Genomic DNA, 20,333 nt, shown 5'->3' on the forward strand with positions numbered 1-20,333 from the left:
CCACCCCACATACACAAAAAGAATTAAGCTATTCTTCCTCCCACTAATCATTCATGACTGTTAGTAATTAAAATTAAACAAAAAACTCAGAAAGTTGTGTTGTATGTGTCTTATTTTGCTCTTCACAGGAATAGCTTAGGCATGATCACACAATGCTACACAAAATGCAATAAATAGCCAAAGTAAATAAATGTTCCATGTTTTACTTCTTTGTCTTAGTGAAAAGTCATTACACATAATATTTAATTTAAACAAGATTTTTTGTTATATATTTTAATTGTGTGGGCAGAGTGTTCAAGTATCACATCTCAAAAAAAAAAAAAAAAAGAAAAAGAAAGAAAAAAAGCCCTCCACTCACTGAGGATCTTCAGTTCCCACACTCAAGCACAAGAAGAGCAAAATTCTCACAAGTACACAGAGTTCTTGTTTCTCTATTGGAATGAGATCTACTACCATCCAACTCTACTCTTTTCAGTAAGAACTGCAATCAGTAAATGATGAATGCTAAAGAAAAAGGATAAATCATCTAATCCATGTGCTTCTTCAACTTCAAACTGGAAGACTGTTCTGTACAACACCTGCTTCGTATGTTGTCACTTTAAAACTATTACTTTTTAAATGTTATGATTCATATAATTAATCATTTTCCTTTTTTTTTTTCCTTGTCTATTTTTTTCCCCTGGAATTAGCAGAAATTACAACAGAAGTTTCTGCTCAGGGACACAGAAGGCATGCCAAGACAGAGGAGTGGACTGTCTGACTAACTATACAAAAGAAATTCTTTAATGCTAACTCGATCCACCAGCAAATATGCTTCCTCTTACTTTTATAACATAATTTCAGACTGCTGTACTACTGAATAGTTTTTAACAGTTGCTTCCTCTGTGCAGTCTTGAATGTCAGAAAACCAAGTTCAGTATGAACAAACATTTTAAAATATTGCAAACATTAAGAATGAACTTTGCTATAATTCACATCATTGAACTGCAGTATCAGTTGTACAGTATTTTAACAAAATGATTGCAAAGATTGTCATCATGTAAAATAGAATCATTAAAGATGTCTTAATCACATACTAAAGGCTATCAGAAATTTCCTATACTACTGAGAATACATGCCACCTGCTTGTTTTTTTTTTTTTTTTTTTTTTTTTTTTTGTTAGATATATATGAACTGCAAATCATGAAATGTTAGCCAGTAAGTTTAGCCAGTAACATTAAGAAGGCAATATACCACTGTGTACACAGAATATACAAAATTACCTTAGCTCCTTGGTAGTCACTTATAAATGATTTCTCTCCTCAGGTAAGGTAATGATTTCTCTCCTCAATCAMATTAAAAAAATAAAAAATCTCAGAAGCAACAAAAAGGTCTAGACCTGAATCTTCACCCAAAGTTCATCATTTCTCTTTGTAAACTGTTTCTTTCATGATTGCTCTAATTTGAATAAAGTTTGGGCTCCACCTGAAAGCTTATGTGCAAAATTTTTTGAAGAAAATCTGTATTCTATCCATTCCCAGAAGATATAAATAATAAGTTAAGTTACACTTTTTAAACACTTAAGAATGCAATACTCACTAGCAAAAGGTATCACAGTCATTACCACAGGAAAACAAGAGGATGAGAAACATCCTAAGAACATAGGATATTTGGATTTTAGTCCAGGAAATACTTAACACAAAATGAAACTACGCCACCCGATTAGATAGCCTGACTCAGAGTACACTATGATCAGGGGAGAAGGACATGATCTTGGATGTATGGACTATGGCTGACAGGACCTATACTAGCTGAATATTTAGTCAAAGAAAGGACAGTTAATATGTCCTTCTAGCTTTGTTCTGCTAAATGAGCTTTCACTATGTTTCAAATGAAGCTGATCCAGTAAAACTAACTCTTTCATTTTGCATCGCATGGCACAATTCACATTGATCAAAATCAGTATTCCCACTTGCGGTTTTGAATGAAAATCTGAAYAATCTAGAATCACTGCTATTCTCCCTGTTCAGATGTCAAATTGAAAAATAAAGTTTTTCATAAAGCCTCACTTTGGAATTTCTGACTCAGATCGAACTATTATTAGTCAATATCTAATGCCTTTGTCTAACCTATCAGGTTAGAAATAGAACCAGGTTACATTTCTGAATCAGGTTACATTTCTGAATAGTTTAGTCCAYTAAGATTGCTAGATTGCTATCTAGTTTTTTTCTATTGCTTCTTCTTTACAATGACAATATATCAACAAAATACTGGTGCAAGACAACATGGGCTGTATCTTACAAATAATTTAAGAAAATGAAGAGATGCACACATCAAACTTATGTGCATGCTCATGAGAAATGCCTTGAAAGATGACACTGAGTGCATGGAGAGAGATATTGCTGGCATTATTTTTCACTGTACAGGTTCCTTTTCTACATCTCATGTTACTAAAAATTAAAAGTAGCACYGTAACTCAAGGTAAGCAGGCAGTTCAAATTCTAGAACATGATTTCACAGAAAGGACAAGATGCTGAGTACAGGTTAGGCGCTGAGAGGATCAAGTTAAAAACAGGAATGATAAAGGCAGTAGTATGATTACTGCAATCCGTAAACTCCTATGCAAAGCATTTGTGGAATCCAGTAGCGCTTCTGTCACTTGCGATGTGGAAAAAAAAGTTGCCTCAAAATTTTCAGTCTGCTCTTCAGATGGATACATTTCATTACGCTGGAAAATTCTGACCCTCTGTTCTCTTAGCATGGACAATCTCAGACTTCTAGTGAAAAGGGATTAGATCTGGCTGTGGGGAAAATTGGATTTACAGTTCATTTGTAAGTCTCTCTTTCTTCCCTGAAAGTTAGACTACAGGGAATAGGACAAGCAATAACATATGAAGAGGCAAAATCTAACAGGAAAACATTGGGACGCAGCAGAGCTCGACACTTCTGACATCACTGGTCTGACACTGGCACAGAGGAACAGCAAATTACAGGGAAAAAATAAAAGTGAGCTGAGACTGCAGCATGAGGAAAGCTTTAGAAAGGAGCAAAGTACAGGCATTTGAACTGGAGGGCAAGTGAACAAAGAAAAATAAATGGATAAAAAAAAAAAGCAGTAACAATGCACTTGTTTCTGCTTATTTAAGTATCTCCTTTGCATGTTTCATACATATGTTAAACTTCTACTTGACTTAGGAGAATAAAGGCTGATGAAAGTGCTCAGATAGACTAGCTTTTATTACCAAAGACACTSTAAACTTTCTTTTAGACCTCATTGCATGGCTACCATCACAAGAGAAGCAAGAGCTCAAGAGTTTAAAGGGGCAACACAGCTGCATCATCTTCATTACAGTATCATTCCCACCACTGTAATAATAATGACAGRAAAACTCCTATGTGGAAAAGGAAGGTGACAGCAAGTAACCTAACTCCCACTACAGCTGCCCTCTCCATTAGTCACGCACTTTAGCCTTAGTGCTGGCTAACTCCACAGAGTAGAGGGGAAGAACATTCCTGTTGTTCAAGGACAGCATTAAGACTCAGAAAACTTGAGTCATCCAGACACAAAGCTCTTGCCAAAGACCCTTGGACTTTAACATTTGCCTTTGTGAATGGAAATAACATTATGCGGTTTCACTGGCCGACAGTCATCTCTGAAACTCTTCTTAAGTAAAATGCTTTAATACTAATATATTTCTGACAACATTCCCCAAGCAGTTTTCATCTGCCACCAGTTATGGTGCAAAAGCACAGAACTGATGAAACTGCATTGCATGAACTCTTTAGTAGTTTCTCCTGCCCAGGAGATTTTTTTTTAAATATCCACTTGGGAAATTTGGTCAGATGAACAAATAGTAGTACCTTCTCCACAGTAAAAAATATAACTTCCTATGGGCTGAATTCCTGAAGAGATCAAGATTAAGGTTCTACATTGAGGAAATCTTAACATGATCTAAGAAAATGTTATGTTTTTGGTGAGCAATAATGACCAGAAAAGGTCAAAAAAGGGGAGTCAAATTCAAGTTATTAGGAAATTGCTAAGTAAAAGTAAAAAGCATAATACTCTATAAATCCARGATTCACCTCCATCTTGAATACTGTTCTCCACATATGAAAATGAACATATTCATATTAGGAAAAAAATGGAACTGACAAAACAATGAAAAGAATGGAGTATCTTCAAGTGAAACATGATAGGTTAGAACTCTTCAACCTGTGAAAGAGGTCTCTTGGGTAAATATATGAGAGATGCCTAGAAAATCATAAATGGCATGAATAATGTGTTTACAGATTAACTATATGACAATTCTTCTAGTACAAGAATTTGGGATCATCAGATGAAACAGTGGTTTCATGAAGCTAGGCTAACAAGAAACAAAAGGAGACAATTCTTTGTACAGTGGGTATGAGGCACATGCTACCACTTGTATGGTACAGCAGTTATACAAAGTATAACTTTTTTCTCACCTTAATTTGGTTAGGCCAACACAGTGAAATTGATGCTGAAAGTGGGTTGACATTCCTGAAGTAAAATGTCCAAGTCTTTAAAAAAATTGGTCATTTAAAATGTATATTTGGCCAACCTAATCCAAAAGAGTGTAAGTAGCAGACATAGAAATATCTGCTTAATAATAAAGATAATTTATTATCTCATCTTTATATGAATTTCTTCCCAAATGCCAATGGCTGAAAACAACAAACAATGATCAGGGTCGTGTTTGATCTAATGAGTCTAAATAACCATTTTAAAAACCTGATACAGTTGGCATACCGTAGTTAGGAGGCATTTATCTTTCTATAATCTCATGACTTTCCTGACTATAGGACTAAAAACTTCCCATTTTCAGGTCTTTAAAATCAAGCATTCTCAACAGATGAAAATAATGCATGAAAAGCGTTTGAAAGAGAAAAGTTAGAATATCTGTTTTTCTCGTTCAGGAAAAGAAAATAATTACTGAATCCTGAAATTTAAACAGGATAAAGAGTGGGAGGAGGACTGAGGGTAAACAGCAGGAGTAGGAATGAGGGTAAGCAAGGGGAGTACCACCATAGATAAATAGTGGGAGTAGGCGTGAGGGTAAACAGGACAAGTACTACTGAGGGTAAAAAGGGGTAGTACCACTGAGGGTAAACGCTGGGAGTAAGCCTGGAGTAAGCCTGAGAGTAAACCAGGGGAGAAACACTGAGGCTAACATGGGAGAGTATCACTGAGAGTAAAAACGGGGAGTAGGGCTGAAGGTAAACAAGGGGAGTACTACCACAGGTAAAGAGTGGGAGTATCACTGAGGGTAAACAGCAGGAGTGGGCCTGAGGGTAAACAGTAGGAGTACTACTGAGGGTAAACAGAGGGAATATCATTGAGAATAAACARCAGGAGTAGGCCTGAGGGTAAATAGTGGGAGTACCACTGAGGTCAAAAAGTGGGAGTAGGACTGAAGGTAAGCAAGGTGAACAGGAGCATTAGGCCTGAGAGTAAATAGCAGGAGTACCACTGAGGGTATAGAGCGGGACTARGACTGAGGGTAAAGAGGGTGAGCAGGCCTAAGGCTAAACAGGTGGAGCACGCATGAGAGTACACAGKGGGAGTACCACTGGGGGTGAACAACAGGAGAAGTCCTGAGGATAAAAAAAATGGGAGTTTGACTGAGCGTAAACAGGGGGATTACCACTGAGGATAAACAGGGGGAGTATCACTGCGGGTTAACCACAGAGAACCACTGCAGGTAAAAAGGGGGAGTACCACTGAGGATAAACAGCTGGGGTAGGCCTAAGGGTAAACAGGGRGAGTACCACTGAGGGCCAAAAGCGAGGGTAAGACTGAGAGTAAATTCAGAAAGTTTCTCTCTGTTTCCCAGAGGATGAGATTTTTTTTCTTCTCAGCTTCCCAATAAAAGCAAGTGCTTTTGCATCAGGCTTAAATTAAACATGTCGCCCATTGTCTTCACTGGATTTGATTTTCAATGACTGCCTGCATAAAGAACTGCATAAATGACTAACTTAGCCACAGCATAGTCTCCTGGACTACACAAAACACTTAAAAATCAACATATTATTGAAGAATAAGAACGCTTTCTTCGTAAGTTTAAACTTCTCAACTTCCTTATTTGAAACAACTGCACCTTAGATAGATACAACACTTCATTTTCTACCAAAAGACATACATATTCCTAATATGTTACAGCAAGCAACTGCAGCAACTTCAGGCTTTAGAGACTCCACTTTTGACATTTATAAAAAGTAGAAAGTAGTATTCCATGCATCCAGATATATATATATATATCACACAYCCCTGTTCAGATAGGCTAACACAGACTAACCGAAGTTCCATACATCTCACAGAAAAAAAAAATATTAAAAGTTATGTCCAGAAACTTACATCCACCTGGCCATAAAGATAAACAAGCTGTGACACAAATTGTACTTCAGCAGCAGAAGTAGAGATTTCAATAAACAAGATAMAATTTAGATGTAAACATCAAAGCTTCTGTGTCAAGGAGATGAAGCAAAAATTACTATGGTAACACACTAATTTTTATTTCTCAGACTAACGATCATCTGAGGAAACAAAGAAAAAAACGCCATCCAGATATAGTGTTCAAGTAAAGATGAAAATGTCACAAAATGGTCTTTCTTCTTCTCCCCAAAATAGAATATGTGTTTGGCTTGTTATTTTACCTTATATAAATAACTATTTCCCTGTTAGTGCCAAATAAATTACTACTGAAGTAAGAAACATCAATTTTGTTAAAGTCAATGAGTATTTCATTAATACAAAAAGGATAAATATAAATATAAAAAGGACTCTCTTCCTGGATTGGGGACACTGAAACAATAGAACTTGTCCTTTCATACTGAAATAATATTTTGGACATTTTTGCCTTTTCATTTATCTGTAATATATCAGAAACATATATGCTAAAGTGCCTTTGCACTGTGATATATGAGGTGTCTTGATCTTATAATTTTTAGGAATCACTGATCATAGAAGTTAATAAATTGGGATTTTAACAATGTTACTGCATTTAAGTCTATACTTTTGACAGAACTTTCCTTATTTCAAATCTAGTTTGTTTTTTCACAAGTTGCCACAATGATCTTTCTAATTCATGCAAATATTCAATAGAATCATTTTGCACAAATAACTCCTGGTCTACATATTGTTTACTCTTATTCGATGGAGAAGAACTTGAACTTATGTGGGTCACCATTTTATTTTGTATTTTTTTTAATCCTGTGATTGGCCGAGAAAATATTTTATAAAGCTATTTTTGGTGCAAATTATTATACTATTAGAACTCCAAATTCTATTTTGCTCAAATACAAATTTCTAAAAATACTCTTCTCATAGAAATCAAGTCTGGGTGTCCCTGCTTGAGCAGTGAGGTTGGACTAGATGATCTCTAGAGGTCCCTTCCAACCTCAAACATTCTGTGATTCTGTGAAGTCACTGAATAAAATATGAATTGAAAGCATAAATGCAAAGAAAGTATTCTGCTTTCTCTGAGATGCCAAGTTTCAGTTTGAAATGCTACTGTAGCCATAGATTTGGCTTTGGAGCTGGCCTACAAGACCCAGTACACTTCTGTACTTGATAAGGTTTCCTCAGCACACATTGGAATTTAATATTAAGGTTCAATAATTCAGCATTTTTCAAGGAAGGGAAAGATATTTAGGGAGCATTTTGTAACTCTGCCACTCTTGGAATAATAAAAAAAAAGTCCCTGTAAAGTCTGGTGCATAAAACAAAAGTTCTTGCCTGGAACAAAAGCAAATTACATGCAGAGGCAGTTCCACGGAAAGACCAGGAGTGAGTCAGACTACTCCTACGATGCGACTTCAAGTTTACTTCAAGTAAATCGGACATTGGTATGAACTGTATTATTTTTCATGTTCCATATTTGATGAACATGAAAAATTATTAACTTGGCCGTTGTGTATTTTATAATGCAGTTTGTCACCAGTCAGAGAGATGAGACTGGCCTTTTACCTGCAAAAAGAATATTGTAAAAAATAAAAGCTTATTCATTTATATGGAAACACACTCTTCCAGTGAGTAAACATATTAAACTTAAGGCTTCTCTTACAAAAATTTTTTATTAAAGCTGCTTCTCAGATTAATAACTAGCTGTTTATGCTGGCTTAAATGATATATCTTTCATAGATTATGCCTCTTATCTARAAATTCTGCTCTGCTAGATGAAATTCAACAGATGACTTCTTCCCTTCAAGTCTTCTTCCCATTTAAAGAAACTGTGTATCAGATGCTCGTCATTTACTGGGTTCAGAGAACACCAAGCAGAGCATGTCAGGGCCAGTAAAATGCTTAATTGCACATGCAATGAAAGACTTAAGTTCCATTAAAGTCAATATGGTATAAGCAGATGTTTAAGTCAAGGATATACAAGCAGATGCTGAATCAAGGCCCTTTGCTGTTTAACTCATACCAACCAGCCAAATACAAGGAGGCACTGGCTTAGCAATAAAAGGAGAGTATATAATAAACATGACAGTAGACTATTATAATCAATAGTATGTGTTTGCAAAATAATTGCATAGCCAAAGAAATTGAATGATGTAAATTAAATGAGGTGTTGGAAAAATTACTTCAGCATTATATTTTTATTACAGAAATATTCTCTCAAAGCAAGTTATGAAATTCCTTTATAAGTGATAACCTTTTAATTTGCATGTTCTGTTCACCACCCAAGAAGCACCTACTTGGAGATATTTTCAAAACATATAGCACCTATGTATGCCCTGTTTCTTACTATTCTATTTTATCTGTGAATACTAGATTTTACAATAACAAACACCCATCCAACTGATACAACTACGTGCATGGAAAATAGTGGACTTTTTTAGAAATGCCATTGAATTAACATYCAGTAACCAAAATCAGCACCTTTTAGATGCAAGCTTACACTTTTTCTTTTCTTTTAATATGTCAGGAGAATTTTTACATTTGAAGTAGCATTTTTCTCTTTTTGGAACTTGCACTGAAAAGTGTCTGTGTATATGAGCAACATGCACACATCTACACTCACAACTCAAAAACAATTGTAGTAAAAATTTTGCACGTGCATGTTGCTTTGCATATTAAGGAAAAAAAGAGAATTTTTTTACTTCTTTAGATGGGGATAAATCATTTTAAAATTAAAAAATGGAAGGAAAGATTTAGCAGAAAGATAAGTAGTGAAACCAAAATTTCACAAAACATTGCTAGGCATCAGTGAATCTCAAAGTAAATAAATATTTCTGGTCTTGTCCATATTCAAGTCACTTTATGTCCTTGAATTACCAAATTATTTGCAAAGGTAGCAAGCACTGAAAAAATACAGGACAAATATACAGTTCTTGGGATTTGGTCTACATACATAACCCTCTATCCATTTTAAGGGGATGAAAGGACTGTACTTCACTACAGCACAGTCGACACACAGCTCTGTCAGCTGCTGTTTCTCATTCTCACTTCCACCACATCTTTTCTATACTTTCATTAAACCAAATGACTGCTCTGGGACTTGTGACCGGGCTTGCAATGAAGGAGCAGAGGCTTCTAACAGAGAAAGGATGAACAGAGTCTGCATGGGCACAGGGGCAGGCAGAAGTTATTACCTAAGTAAATATAAATATGTGCCATAACTTAAATTCACTGAATAAAACCATTACTATTTCATTGCTCAACTGATATACAGAGACTGAAAATGTGACTTGCACACTGCATTTTTAACTGTGCTGACACGTGATGCTGAAACATATTCCAGCTTTTTAAAGTATCTAGAAGTACTAGTTCTTGGTAGCACCATGTAACCTTTCTCCTACGTCCTACAAGTTTATTTGGTTTTACATCTTATGCATTTAAATAGGACCACCATGACTACTTTCTACAATAGCAACCAGACTACCTCCCCATTTTGCAAGACTGCCACAGTATTCACCATTTACTCAGGGTATGTTTGTCAATTCAGCATATTATTTTTTTTCCCCAGAGTTCCTAGGTATACAATAACATTTGAACTTACCTCTCCATTCTCCAGAGGGTGGATCTTGGAATAATAAGAAGTGCATATAACTTCATCATCTTTTATGTAGGATGGCGTTCCTGGACGGGGATGGATATTGTAGCGTGTCAGGCACTCACTGTCTGTGATAGCATAATACTGCCACGGCTCGTAGTCCACCCCATCAAGCGAACGCTCTAATATCCAGTTCCCGGGTCGAGGTGAGTTAGCTGCTTTCACAATAACATAGGCTATCTGAAAAATCTGTAAAACATACAAGTTGTTAAAATGAATGTAAATATGTGATTATAATTTAATACTGTTTTCCTGTTACCTACTAGACTAAGAGAATTAAATATGAAATGGTCTTCTTCAATTTTTTTTCCCTAGAAATGTAATATGGCCTCAAATTCCATTTGAACTCTTTAGCTATAGAAATAAACTCACTGCACTATAAAAGCTAAACTGCACTGAGACAGCTGATATTTGGAAAAAGAATTAAAAAGCACTCTGAATTCCACATAACTTAATAATTGTTAAGCTGTGGCTTCAGTCAAAGGGTTGTAAAGTTTTTTTCCAAGTATTTTCAATTTGTTCAAATGGTCGTATTTCTATATGCACATTTACATACACACTTTCTATAATGTTTACTGGTTGCCAAACTGTCATAATTTTCTTGTTCTTAAGGAAAAAAACATAGTTTTAAGCCACTGAAAGATAATCACACCTTTTTCTAAAACATTCTGGGTTAAATCACATGACTCTGCACAGTGGTCATAAATAAACTTTATAGGACAGAAATGCATCAAATATGACCATAAACAGAATGGAAGCAGGTAATCAATGCTCAYTATGGTCCATTTCACCTGAGTTTTCAATTGATGGATCCAGGTTTATTTCTGTTTACAGGCTTGCATGAAGGCAAACCGCAAGCAACACTGCACAGCCACAGAGTGACACACACTAGTGATGCACAGCACCCTTTCTGCACAGAATAACATCTAGGTGCTCCACTGAAGCTAAGGAAAGGAAACATCGATTGCCATTAGAAAAGCAGAGGGCTTAGGAAGTTACGGTTTCTAYGATGCAGCACTGTGAGCCTGCACATGAGGATGCCAGAGGGCATTTTGAAGAAAATAGCACTAATTTAATGCCTAATGTTCTCTAAATTGGATAGTAAATAGTCATTGTTAAGAAGCTGCATGATTCAAACCTAGTCCACAGAAAATCTGATGAATATTTAGGTAATTTTCTCCCATACCATCCTCATACGGAAGCTCTGGGACAGTGGACTAGAYGAGTGCATGGTGTGGTGGATCGAGGGCTGGCTGGATGGCAGAGCTCAGAGGGTKGTSATAAATGGGGCCGAGTCCAGTTGGAGGCCTGTGGCCAGTGGTGTCCCCCAGGGGTCAGTGCTGGGCCCGGTGCTGTTCAATTTGTTCATCAGTGACCTGGACGAGGGCACGGARTGCACCCTGAGCAAGTTTGCAGAYGACACCAAGCTGGGTGGAGTGGCCGACACTCCGGAGGSCTGTGCTGCCATCCAGAGGGACCTGGACAGGCTGGTGATTTGGGCAGAGAGGAACCTCATGAGGTTCAACAAGGACAAGTACAGGGAGGAATAACCCCAGGCACCAGTACAGATTAGGGGTCGACCTGCTGGAAAGCACCTCCACAGAGAGGGACCTGGGAGTCCTGGTTGACACTAAGTTAACCATGAGTGAGCAGTGTGCCCTCGTGGCCAAGAAGGCCAATGGGATCCTGGCCTGCATCAGGAGGAGTGTTGCCAGCAGGTCAAGGGAGGTGATTCTGCCCCTCTACTCAGCTCTGGTGAGGCCGCACCTGGAGTACTGTATTCAGTTCTGGGCTCCCCAGTATAAGAGGGACGTGGAGCTTCTCAAGAGGCTCTAAAGAAAAGCAACCAAGATGATTAAGGGACTGGAACATCTCTTGTATGAAGAGAGGCTGAGTGAGCTGGGCCTGTTTTCTCTGGAGAAGAGAARGCTGAGASGGGATATGATTAACATGTATAAGTTCAGGAAGGGAGAATGCAGGGAGGAAGGGGACAGGCTGTTTTCATTGGTGGCCAGCAACAGGACGAGGGGTAATGGCCATAAGCTGGAGCACAGGAAGTTCTGTCTGCAGGTGAGGAGGAACTTCTTTCCTGTGAGRGTGACAGAGCASTGGAACAGGCTGCCCAAGGGGGTTGTGGAGTCTCCTTCTCTGSAGGTCTTCMAAACCCRCCTGGATGCCRCCCTGTGCCACATGCTCTAGGTGTGCCTGCTTGAGGGGGAACGTTGGACTAGATGATCTCTAGAGGTTCCTTCCAACCTTGAATATTCTGTGATTCTGTAATTAGTAWTGCAGGTAAAAGAAGGTCCTACATTAGTCAGGCAAGTTTCTGTCAGTGGGAATAAGGAGTTGGTGAGGCTCCATTTATTTCAACATGAAAAATCTGTGTATAATGCTGCAAATTSTCTGTTTATTGATATTAATAACATAACAGAAAAACTCCAGGAATAAGGAATAACCTATTTCACTCCATTGTTCTCTCTTATCTAGTTTCATTTAGACACAGGTTCTACGACCACAACAGCTACATTTGAGCATGGTAACAAATRTTATTTAAAATAAACAGGAAAAAAATCCTTAAGTTCCTCACACCCTCCTTCCCCTAATGACTAAGGTTTTTGAAATGAAACAAAATAGCTAGAGTGCATAATCTTCTATTATTTCCTAAGGAAAATAAGTAACAGTTATGTTTTAAGCAACTAACTTTTACTCATTTTTCTACACAGTTACTTCGCATATTGTTATTTGCCTGAGTGAAGAATCCAGTGCAGTAAATAGTTTTTATTTGTATCTGCATTGTCTAGTCAAATCACATAAACTGTGCTTATGACTGTTACAGACTGCAGTATTTTTTTCAAAAAAACTTTTTTTTTAATGTTTTGCTCCAAGCACTCATTAAAATAACATTCCCTAAATGCTAATGGGATAATAACAGAGGTTAAATTCATTTTTAGGGCTTCCACAGTGGAAGATCTCTGGTTTAAGTCCTAGATGACAGTATATCCACAGTTTTGTAGAAGTCATAAAATTTGGAAAACCTTAGAGGAGATTCAGTGTTAAATACTGCCCTTAGCCAGAAAACATTTAGTTCTGCAAATATCTGAGATGTGTAGCCAAGAGGCAAAACAACAGGAAGTCCTTTTTTTGTCTGCTTGCTTTGAAATACTACGCTGAGTAGGAGAGTGCAAGTTTCTAAAATTACTTTTCAAATTAGAGCCCTATTTTAATAACATTTCCTGCACATTCTGCTCCAGATTTGTTTGAAGTCTGGTTCTTACCTTCTGGGATAGACTACTGTTAGACTGTAATTTATTATATACCTTTGGCTGTAATTATTTTTAGTATATTTCATACAAGAAAACTATAGTAATGTTTTATTAAAAAAAAAAAAAAAAGAATGGTGAAAAGGCAAAAGCATATTGCAGGTCACAATATGGTGGATACTATTCTTTTTAATCTAAACTTGAGTAGGAAAAAGCTTGATAAATAAAATAGTGCATGTAAATGGTTCTTTTTAGCTAACAGTGAGTTATCAGGCTGATCCAGAAGACYGCTGCCCTCCTAGACTCTCATCAGAGAGCTGCTAAGTGGTTTCTGCAGCAGTGCAGAGATACCTACATCCCACTGAGTTGCAAAACATCCCATTTTCTCTTTCATGTCTCCATTCATCAGCGCAGCTGAAAGGCTGTCTTGTATTAAGGCACAGCTCCGTGGGCAGAGATAGGGAACTGGAATGGGAGACGGGATTTTTGGATGTTGCTACACTGTTGATGCCTGCTCCAGTCAAKGGAAGAGGAACGATCAGAGACTTGAAATCCATGCCCTTTTTGATATTACTCTTATCTTTCCCACTCTGACTGGGTCAGGTAGGTAGCATCTAATGCCTATTTTTTAGAAACACATTTCTTTGCAGGATATGTAAAACTTGCAGAGTTCTACAGTGCTATACACGGCTTTACTACGGATTTTAAGAAAAATAGATGTCTCAGCTTAGGGAAGTGGATGTCTCAGCTTGGGAGGTTGTGGAGTCTCCTACTCTGGAGGTCTTCAAAACCCGCCTGGATGCCACCCTGTGCCACATGCTCTAGGTGTGCCTGCTTGAGCAGGAAGGTTGGACTAGATGATCTGTAGAGGTCCCTTCCAACCTTAAATATTCTGAAATATTCTGAAATATTCTGAAATATTCTGAAGTGAGAGCTATGCTTTACAACCCCCTCATTACCGTGCCACAATATCCATAAGAAACACCACACGTTCACTGCTTTAACAAGCCTGCTGCACAAGCTAAGGGTAACAACTGGCGCCAAAGAAAAGACACTACAATTACAGCAGCTGATCTATAGTTCCCAGGGCAAGCCTACGTTAGGAAAGCAACACAGACTTCTCCGTTTTCCTGCATGAATGAAGAACCACTTGCCTCCAAGGACAAGACTACTTCCTTTCCTATGGACTTGCTTAGCCAATGGTATTCTGGTTACTGTACTACTACCAGATAGAGTTTGGCCGCAGGAGCATCCTAACACCCACAAAGTTGAAGGCATCGTTGAGCTCTGTTGCATTTATGTTGCACTGTTACTGTGATTACTTCACAAACAAACCCAAAAATGAACTTGTTCTGGTGTAATACATTTTAATACAGAGTTCATATTCTCACAGGGTGATGCACGGATGCCTGCTTTACTTTTTAAATTACATCAGTAAGACGGCTTAAGTCAAATGATAGGAGAGCTCTGCAGTCTTAGAGCCCTTCTGTTTTGTTCAAGCTCAACACAACATAACCTGGAAAACCAAAGGTTGCTGATATGAATGGGAATATGGAGCAATACCAAACTGCCTAGTGGTGTGACAACCTCTTAGCACAGCTACCAAAGTACAGCYGGTGCTTTTTCCCGCTATTCTGCTCATGTGTGTAATTAAGGGAGTAGGAGGAACACAAGCTAAATAGCACTTTGAGCCTTTCCCTAACTGTAGACAATATGAAGGTGAAGATGAGAGGAAGAATGAGTTTTGGGTCTCATTCTCATTAGTAACTGTCTCAGGAGTGAAGTCTGCAAAACACACATTTTGAGGAACACTTGCTTAAGTTACTGCACTGTATCTAACGAATGTCTTAAAAGACATAGAAAAGCGCATCCTATTTTACAGGATAATTTGCTATACTAATATTATTCAGATAGAGCTGAAGTGAATCATTAATCTGCATAGGGTTAGCTAGTGAAGCAGGAAATTTCATTGTGCCTGACTCCCACCTGCTCTTCTATTTGAAAAATAAATCCTTCAGTTAGGAACTGTTCATGCAAGTCAGACTATCATCATAGAAAAAAAAWTTTGCACCACACAATCCTGCAAAAGATTTTCAGTATTTCCTTTTAATTTTCCCATCAGAGGAGTGTCATATCTCTAATRGAGGCTTACATTAGCAATCTGGTGTAAACTGTGTAGTGACTTATTTACTTTAATTATATTATCGTGTTGATTGTTATTCCAGTTCAGTGGTCAAGTAAACATGGTGTTCCTTACTGAGAAGAGAGCAGATATTGGGCAAAGGTTTGCTTCCATGCAGGTTGGAATAAATGTTATTAAGCCCTGTGGCCTGAAACGTCTCTTGACTCCCACGGACTTGTTTACACAATCATTTAAAGGTTCTGTGYGAGACAGCTGAGCACTGCAGACACCCACTGTCCCAGTGCAAAACCCACCTAGATGAGTCAAGCAAAGATGTCGCAGGACGACCTGCAGATTAATGGGGTGACTGGCTCCTGTACTGCAATACACAGGGGAAAGAGCATTTTTGGACTGTGTATGACTTATTACACTATGTTTGAAGGGGACTGTGTGAAAGGGTGAAGCTTATTGTGGAATATTTAAGGGATGAGTGGACCAGTTGAGTGTAAACCAGCTAGCTGGTCCATATGCGTGCCTGAGCTCCATCACTGCAGTCTTTCCTATCACTAAATCCTGTGTCTAGTTATTTTCTATGTGGATGTGCATTCTGTTGTGAGTTGTGAGTGTTGTGAGCACAAGGGCTAGTGAGCTTCCTTCCAGCTGGACTGTCTGCTGAGTAAAGACGCTTGAGAGGCAGCTATTGGAGTARGGCTGCAAGATGCCGGGGCAGTAATGCTCAAGTACCTGCAACTGAAAAGACTGGTGGATCTCAGGCCAGCTAGCAGAGAGACTACTCTAGCAGGTACCTACTGGAGTGATCTRTACTGTGCATCTATGCACACATATGCCACCAGCAGACTTTAGTCCTGATCAGCGGAATAGGAAGAACCAAGACAGTGCAGCTGTGTGGATTTGTACAAGTGCTGTGTGCTTAAGTGGGTGCTGATAATGCACTATAGTCTATTTATGCCCAGTTGGGTGTCCAGCTGTGAATGTCCCTTGCTCTCTCAGGAATATGGGCTTTGTCTCGCTCCTGGCTGAACCTGCAGAGGCAAAGCTGCCCCAGCCTTGCATCCATCAGGCAACCAGACTCACGGACTTCTAATACAGAGCATTACCCTCAGGCACGTATCTAACCAATGTTAATTTATCTATCAGCAACTTCTATCTTTAGTASAAAATCACTGTAGAGAAGTAGAAAATCATGTAGAGAAATCACTGTAACACATACAGATTCCTTCATATGCAGAGCACTACACATCTCTCTCAAATGGAATATTACCTTTGCAGAATTTGTTTATTTGGGAGTAGCCTCACTTTCATAGGCTCAAGATTTGAAACAGAGACCAAGTCCAACTACTTCCGCTAAGGAGCTAAGGGAGAGTTTTCATGAGTTTGTGAGGCAAACAGGCTCATTTTCTTGTTTTCAAAGGTAATTCCTTATGATTTATGTAGTCCATCATATTTCAGTTCATGTTTGTTGTTATGAGTTACTACCTGCATCTGTTATTTACAACAGAGAGTAGACAGCTTTGATACAAGAATTATAATTAAAAAAAAAAGGCTATTCAAAAATACCTCACTTTCTTCTTCTGCAGTTCTAAAACTTCAACAGGTAACTCAGAGTAAATAAAAGACTAATTTAGGAAAGGAGTGGCTCTGAAAATTCTTCAAACCATGAGCTACCACAAATCTCTTCCTATCACTGTCCTGAGACACAGCAGTATTGGTTCCAAACATTCAACCCATAGTTAAAACTCTGTAATTGAAAATGCTGGCATGGGGAAAAAAAGATGCTTAGCAGGAATCAACTAATATCAATTTAGAGAGCTGAACAGCTCCTACCATGGTGCAGTTTGCCTTCTAATGACAGCATCTCTCTTGTTCATCTGAGCTGTTTCCAAATGAAATGCTGCTACCAGATGGGGAATCTGGGCTGAAAGCTGCACATACTTTATTCCAGTACATTTTTTCCCCCCCGCCTATACTGTTACAAACAACTTTGGTTACTAGTTAGCAGAGCATTATCTGCCCCAAAAAATTTGTAAAGAATGTCACACATAAGATGTCCCCAGCACTTTGGGGGAAAAAATAAGAAAGTCTTAACTAAGCACACCTTGAAAAGCTCTATGATGGGTGTCTCTAAAGCAAACCAAGTTTCAGTTAGAATTTTTACATCTCTTCTAATTAAAGTTCACTCACATGCAAAGCTCTGATCTGTTCAGTTAATAACAGTAAAAGTACAATCTTCCCTATGCACTTTAAACCACAGTTTAAAAATGCCTCCATGATAAACAGCAATATCAACTTTCTCCCTAGTCTATATATAACTGCTAAAGAGGCCAGGACTCCTTTACAAACATTTTCTTCTTCTTCAGAAAAATAGATTCTTTATTGATATCTCTCACCTTTTCCTCATGTCSTAAGTAGATGATTATAACTTGCATCAATTTTTTAACATTCAAAAGCAAAGTTTATTAAAACTGCACTTTATAAAATGTCAAATTACTGCCAAACTCTCAAGTTGTCCAGCTATTGAAATACCTAAGGTACATTAACCTAAATGGAGGGAGTCAGTACCTATAAAGTTCCTGGCAATGCCAATGCTGTTCTTTGCAATTTTCTCTGTTGGTTTTCTCCACTGCCCACTGCTCAGTTGTTTGTGGAGCTCTGAAAGGGAATAGCTTTCTTCTCTTGACTGTATTTTCTGCTGCTCAGTGTAGACCAGAATTGAGAGTTCAAGGCAGTCATCCCTCTCATCACACTTTTAAACAATGGGAGAAATTTTTCTTTTTTTTCCTTTTCCCCAAAGAGTAATTGCTTCTTTCCGTGGAGAGATAATATGGAGAAGAAAATTGATGAGAACACCAATACTCAAACTTTTCTTCTTCAAACAGACAACAGGAGAGGAGAACAGAAAGGTTCTTCTATCTCGGTGCTACAACACCAACCACCAATAGTGAGTCCCCAGTGCAAAGAGAGTATTCTCACTAAAAATTTAAAGACCATTTTCAAGGTTATGGTTTCTGTGCTTTTCAGCACAATGCTAAATGCTATATGGCATATAAATAAATTCTTATCTTAGTCCGAGGTGACACTTGGAAAGAGGCGTATAAGCACATCTGAAACTGCAGTACTAATAGCAYAGAGAAACTTCTACATTGTAATAAGCTAAAACTTCAATATTCCCCTGCCAAAATCATAGCCAACTGATACTCAAAAGTATTTCTCAAAAAGACTTCTCAAAAGTTTTTTAAACTTTTTGCATTTGCTTCYACATACCTTGCTTCATTTCTTTAGTTGAACATCGATGTGATTTACAATACTGAACAAATACTGTGGCAAAGTTTCTAACCAGTAAACTTTAGAAATTTCAAAAGCATACACAAAGAAAGAAGAAATTGGAAAAGAAATGAGATTCTTAATCTGATTTCCAGATCAAAGCAGTGCATGCATGTTCCAGCAAACATTTAAGTTTTTGATTCTTAATATTTCTTGAATTGTCCTCAGGACTTCTTTAGCCATGGATATGTTGCTGCATGGCACAGCAGGGGATATATGAAATGTACAAAGGGAGTTCTGAGATGGATTTTTTTTATATGCTTTCATCTCATGTTCCTCTTGTTACAAATAGAACTTTCTCATGAATAATTAGCAAACATAATACTTTATGAGAAAAAAGTATTCTGCACATACTTCTTCTTCATAGAAGTATGTTCTATGTAAGAATAGATCAAGGSTCTGTTTTGCCACATTTTGTAGCTGGAAGGTTCAATGCATATGTTTCTCCAAGTTTGTTTAGGTACTTACATCATGTGTTCAAATTAAACAAACAAAAGATAATGAGTGTTTTTATTGATGATCTAAACCATGTCACTGGGAAGGTACTAAGTGCTTCCACGCAGCATGTGTCCCGCTGCACATGGATTTCAAAGAGCAGAAGAAATAATTTTGTCATTTATACTTTTTCATTATTGTGAAATGGTTTTTTATATATATATACATATATATATATATATATGTATATATATATTCCTCCCTGTTCAGTTAACACAGGCTGACTTTACACAGCCCAAGTTCTGTTTAAACTTTCACTTTATTACCATTATTACTTTTTCTTAGAACAGTGTAAGATCTGCCAACAAATCAGTCCAATGTAGGGAGGATGAAAAAGTGCTGAATAATCAAATTCAGTGCTCTTGACCAAGCTTTGGTCTACTGTGCATGCTATTAGGAACAGGATTTTACCCTCTGGCCTAAACTCATATTTGCACCRAAACTTTTACATCTTGTTATCATCTTAAACAGAAGAAAATTAAAGACAACCTCAATCATATTTCATCAAGTCACTGTGTCAACATTGTACAATCATGTAGAGCTATGTATCGTTCATATAGCAAAGTGCCTTCTTGCTATTACAAATTCTCCTCCTCCAAATCTTAACTCACACAGAGATCATTACCAAAAAGCAATTTGTTCAATGAATAATCAAACTGTTAATACATGTTCTGCTGTCTTTTTGCTACCACTAGCTTTTATGCTGTTCTTGCCTACCACTGACTCTTATTGCCCCTGGAATTCTTTAGTTTAGCACAGATCTTACATTTTAAAAACAATTTTGTGATAAACAGCTATCTCCACAGCAGCACTATTCTATTTTATGATCACCAGTATCAGCTGCAAGTGATTTTTTTGAAGTTAGTTTTTAATTCATTATAAACTACTCGCTCATGACATTTTCTCAGCAAGAAAAGTCTGTTCAAGCCCCAGCCTCCACTGATCCCAATATCTGTCATGCCATGAGTCTTCCAGACTCTATGACTCTCTTCAGGATCAGAAATGCCAATATTACAAAATCAGAAGAAAGCCTCATAGTCATGCGAAAACGCACCAGCA

At 37.7% G+C, this 20,333-nt stretch overlaps 1 protein-coding gene across 1 annotated transcript in view; it reads right to left on the bottom strand.

Moving 5' to 3' along the window:
- LAMA2 (laminin subunit alpha 2) overlaps window positions 1-20,333 on the bottom strand; it is a 253,501-nt gene that overhangs the window by 219,840 nt on the left and 13,328 nt on the right. The window contains exon 3 of the mRNA XM_026039256.1: window positions 10,002-10,244. Coding sequence (XP_025895041.1) covers window positions 10,002-10,244 — 243 coding nt within the window. The remainder of the gene's footprint in view (window positions 1-10,001; window positions 10,245-20,333) is intronic.

Source organism: Nothoprocta perdicaria, unplaced genomic scaffold, assembly GCF_003342845.1.
Source record: "Nothoprocta perdicaria isolate Ctin4 unplaced genomic scaffold, notPer1 scaffold_226, whole genome shotgun sequence".
In the NCBI taxonomy this organism is placed as follows: Eukaryota; Metazoa; Chordata; class Aves; order Tinamiformes; family Tinamidae; genus Nothoprocta; species Nothoprocta perdicaria.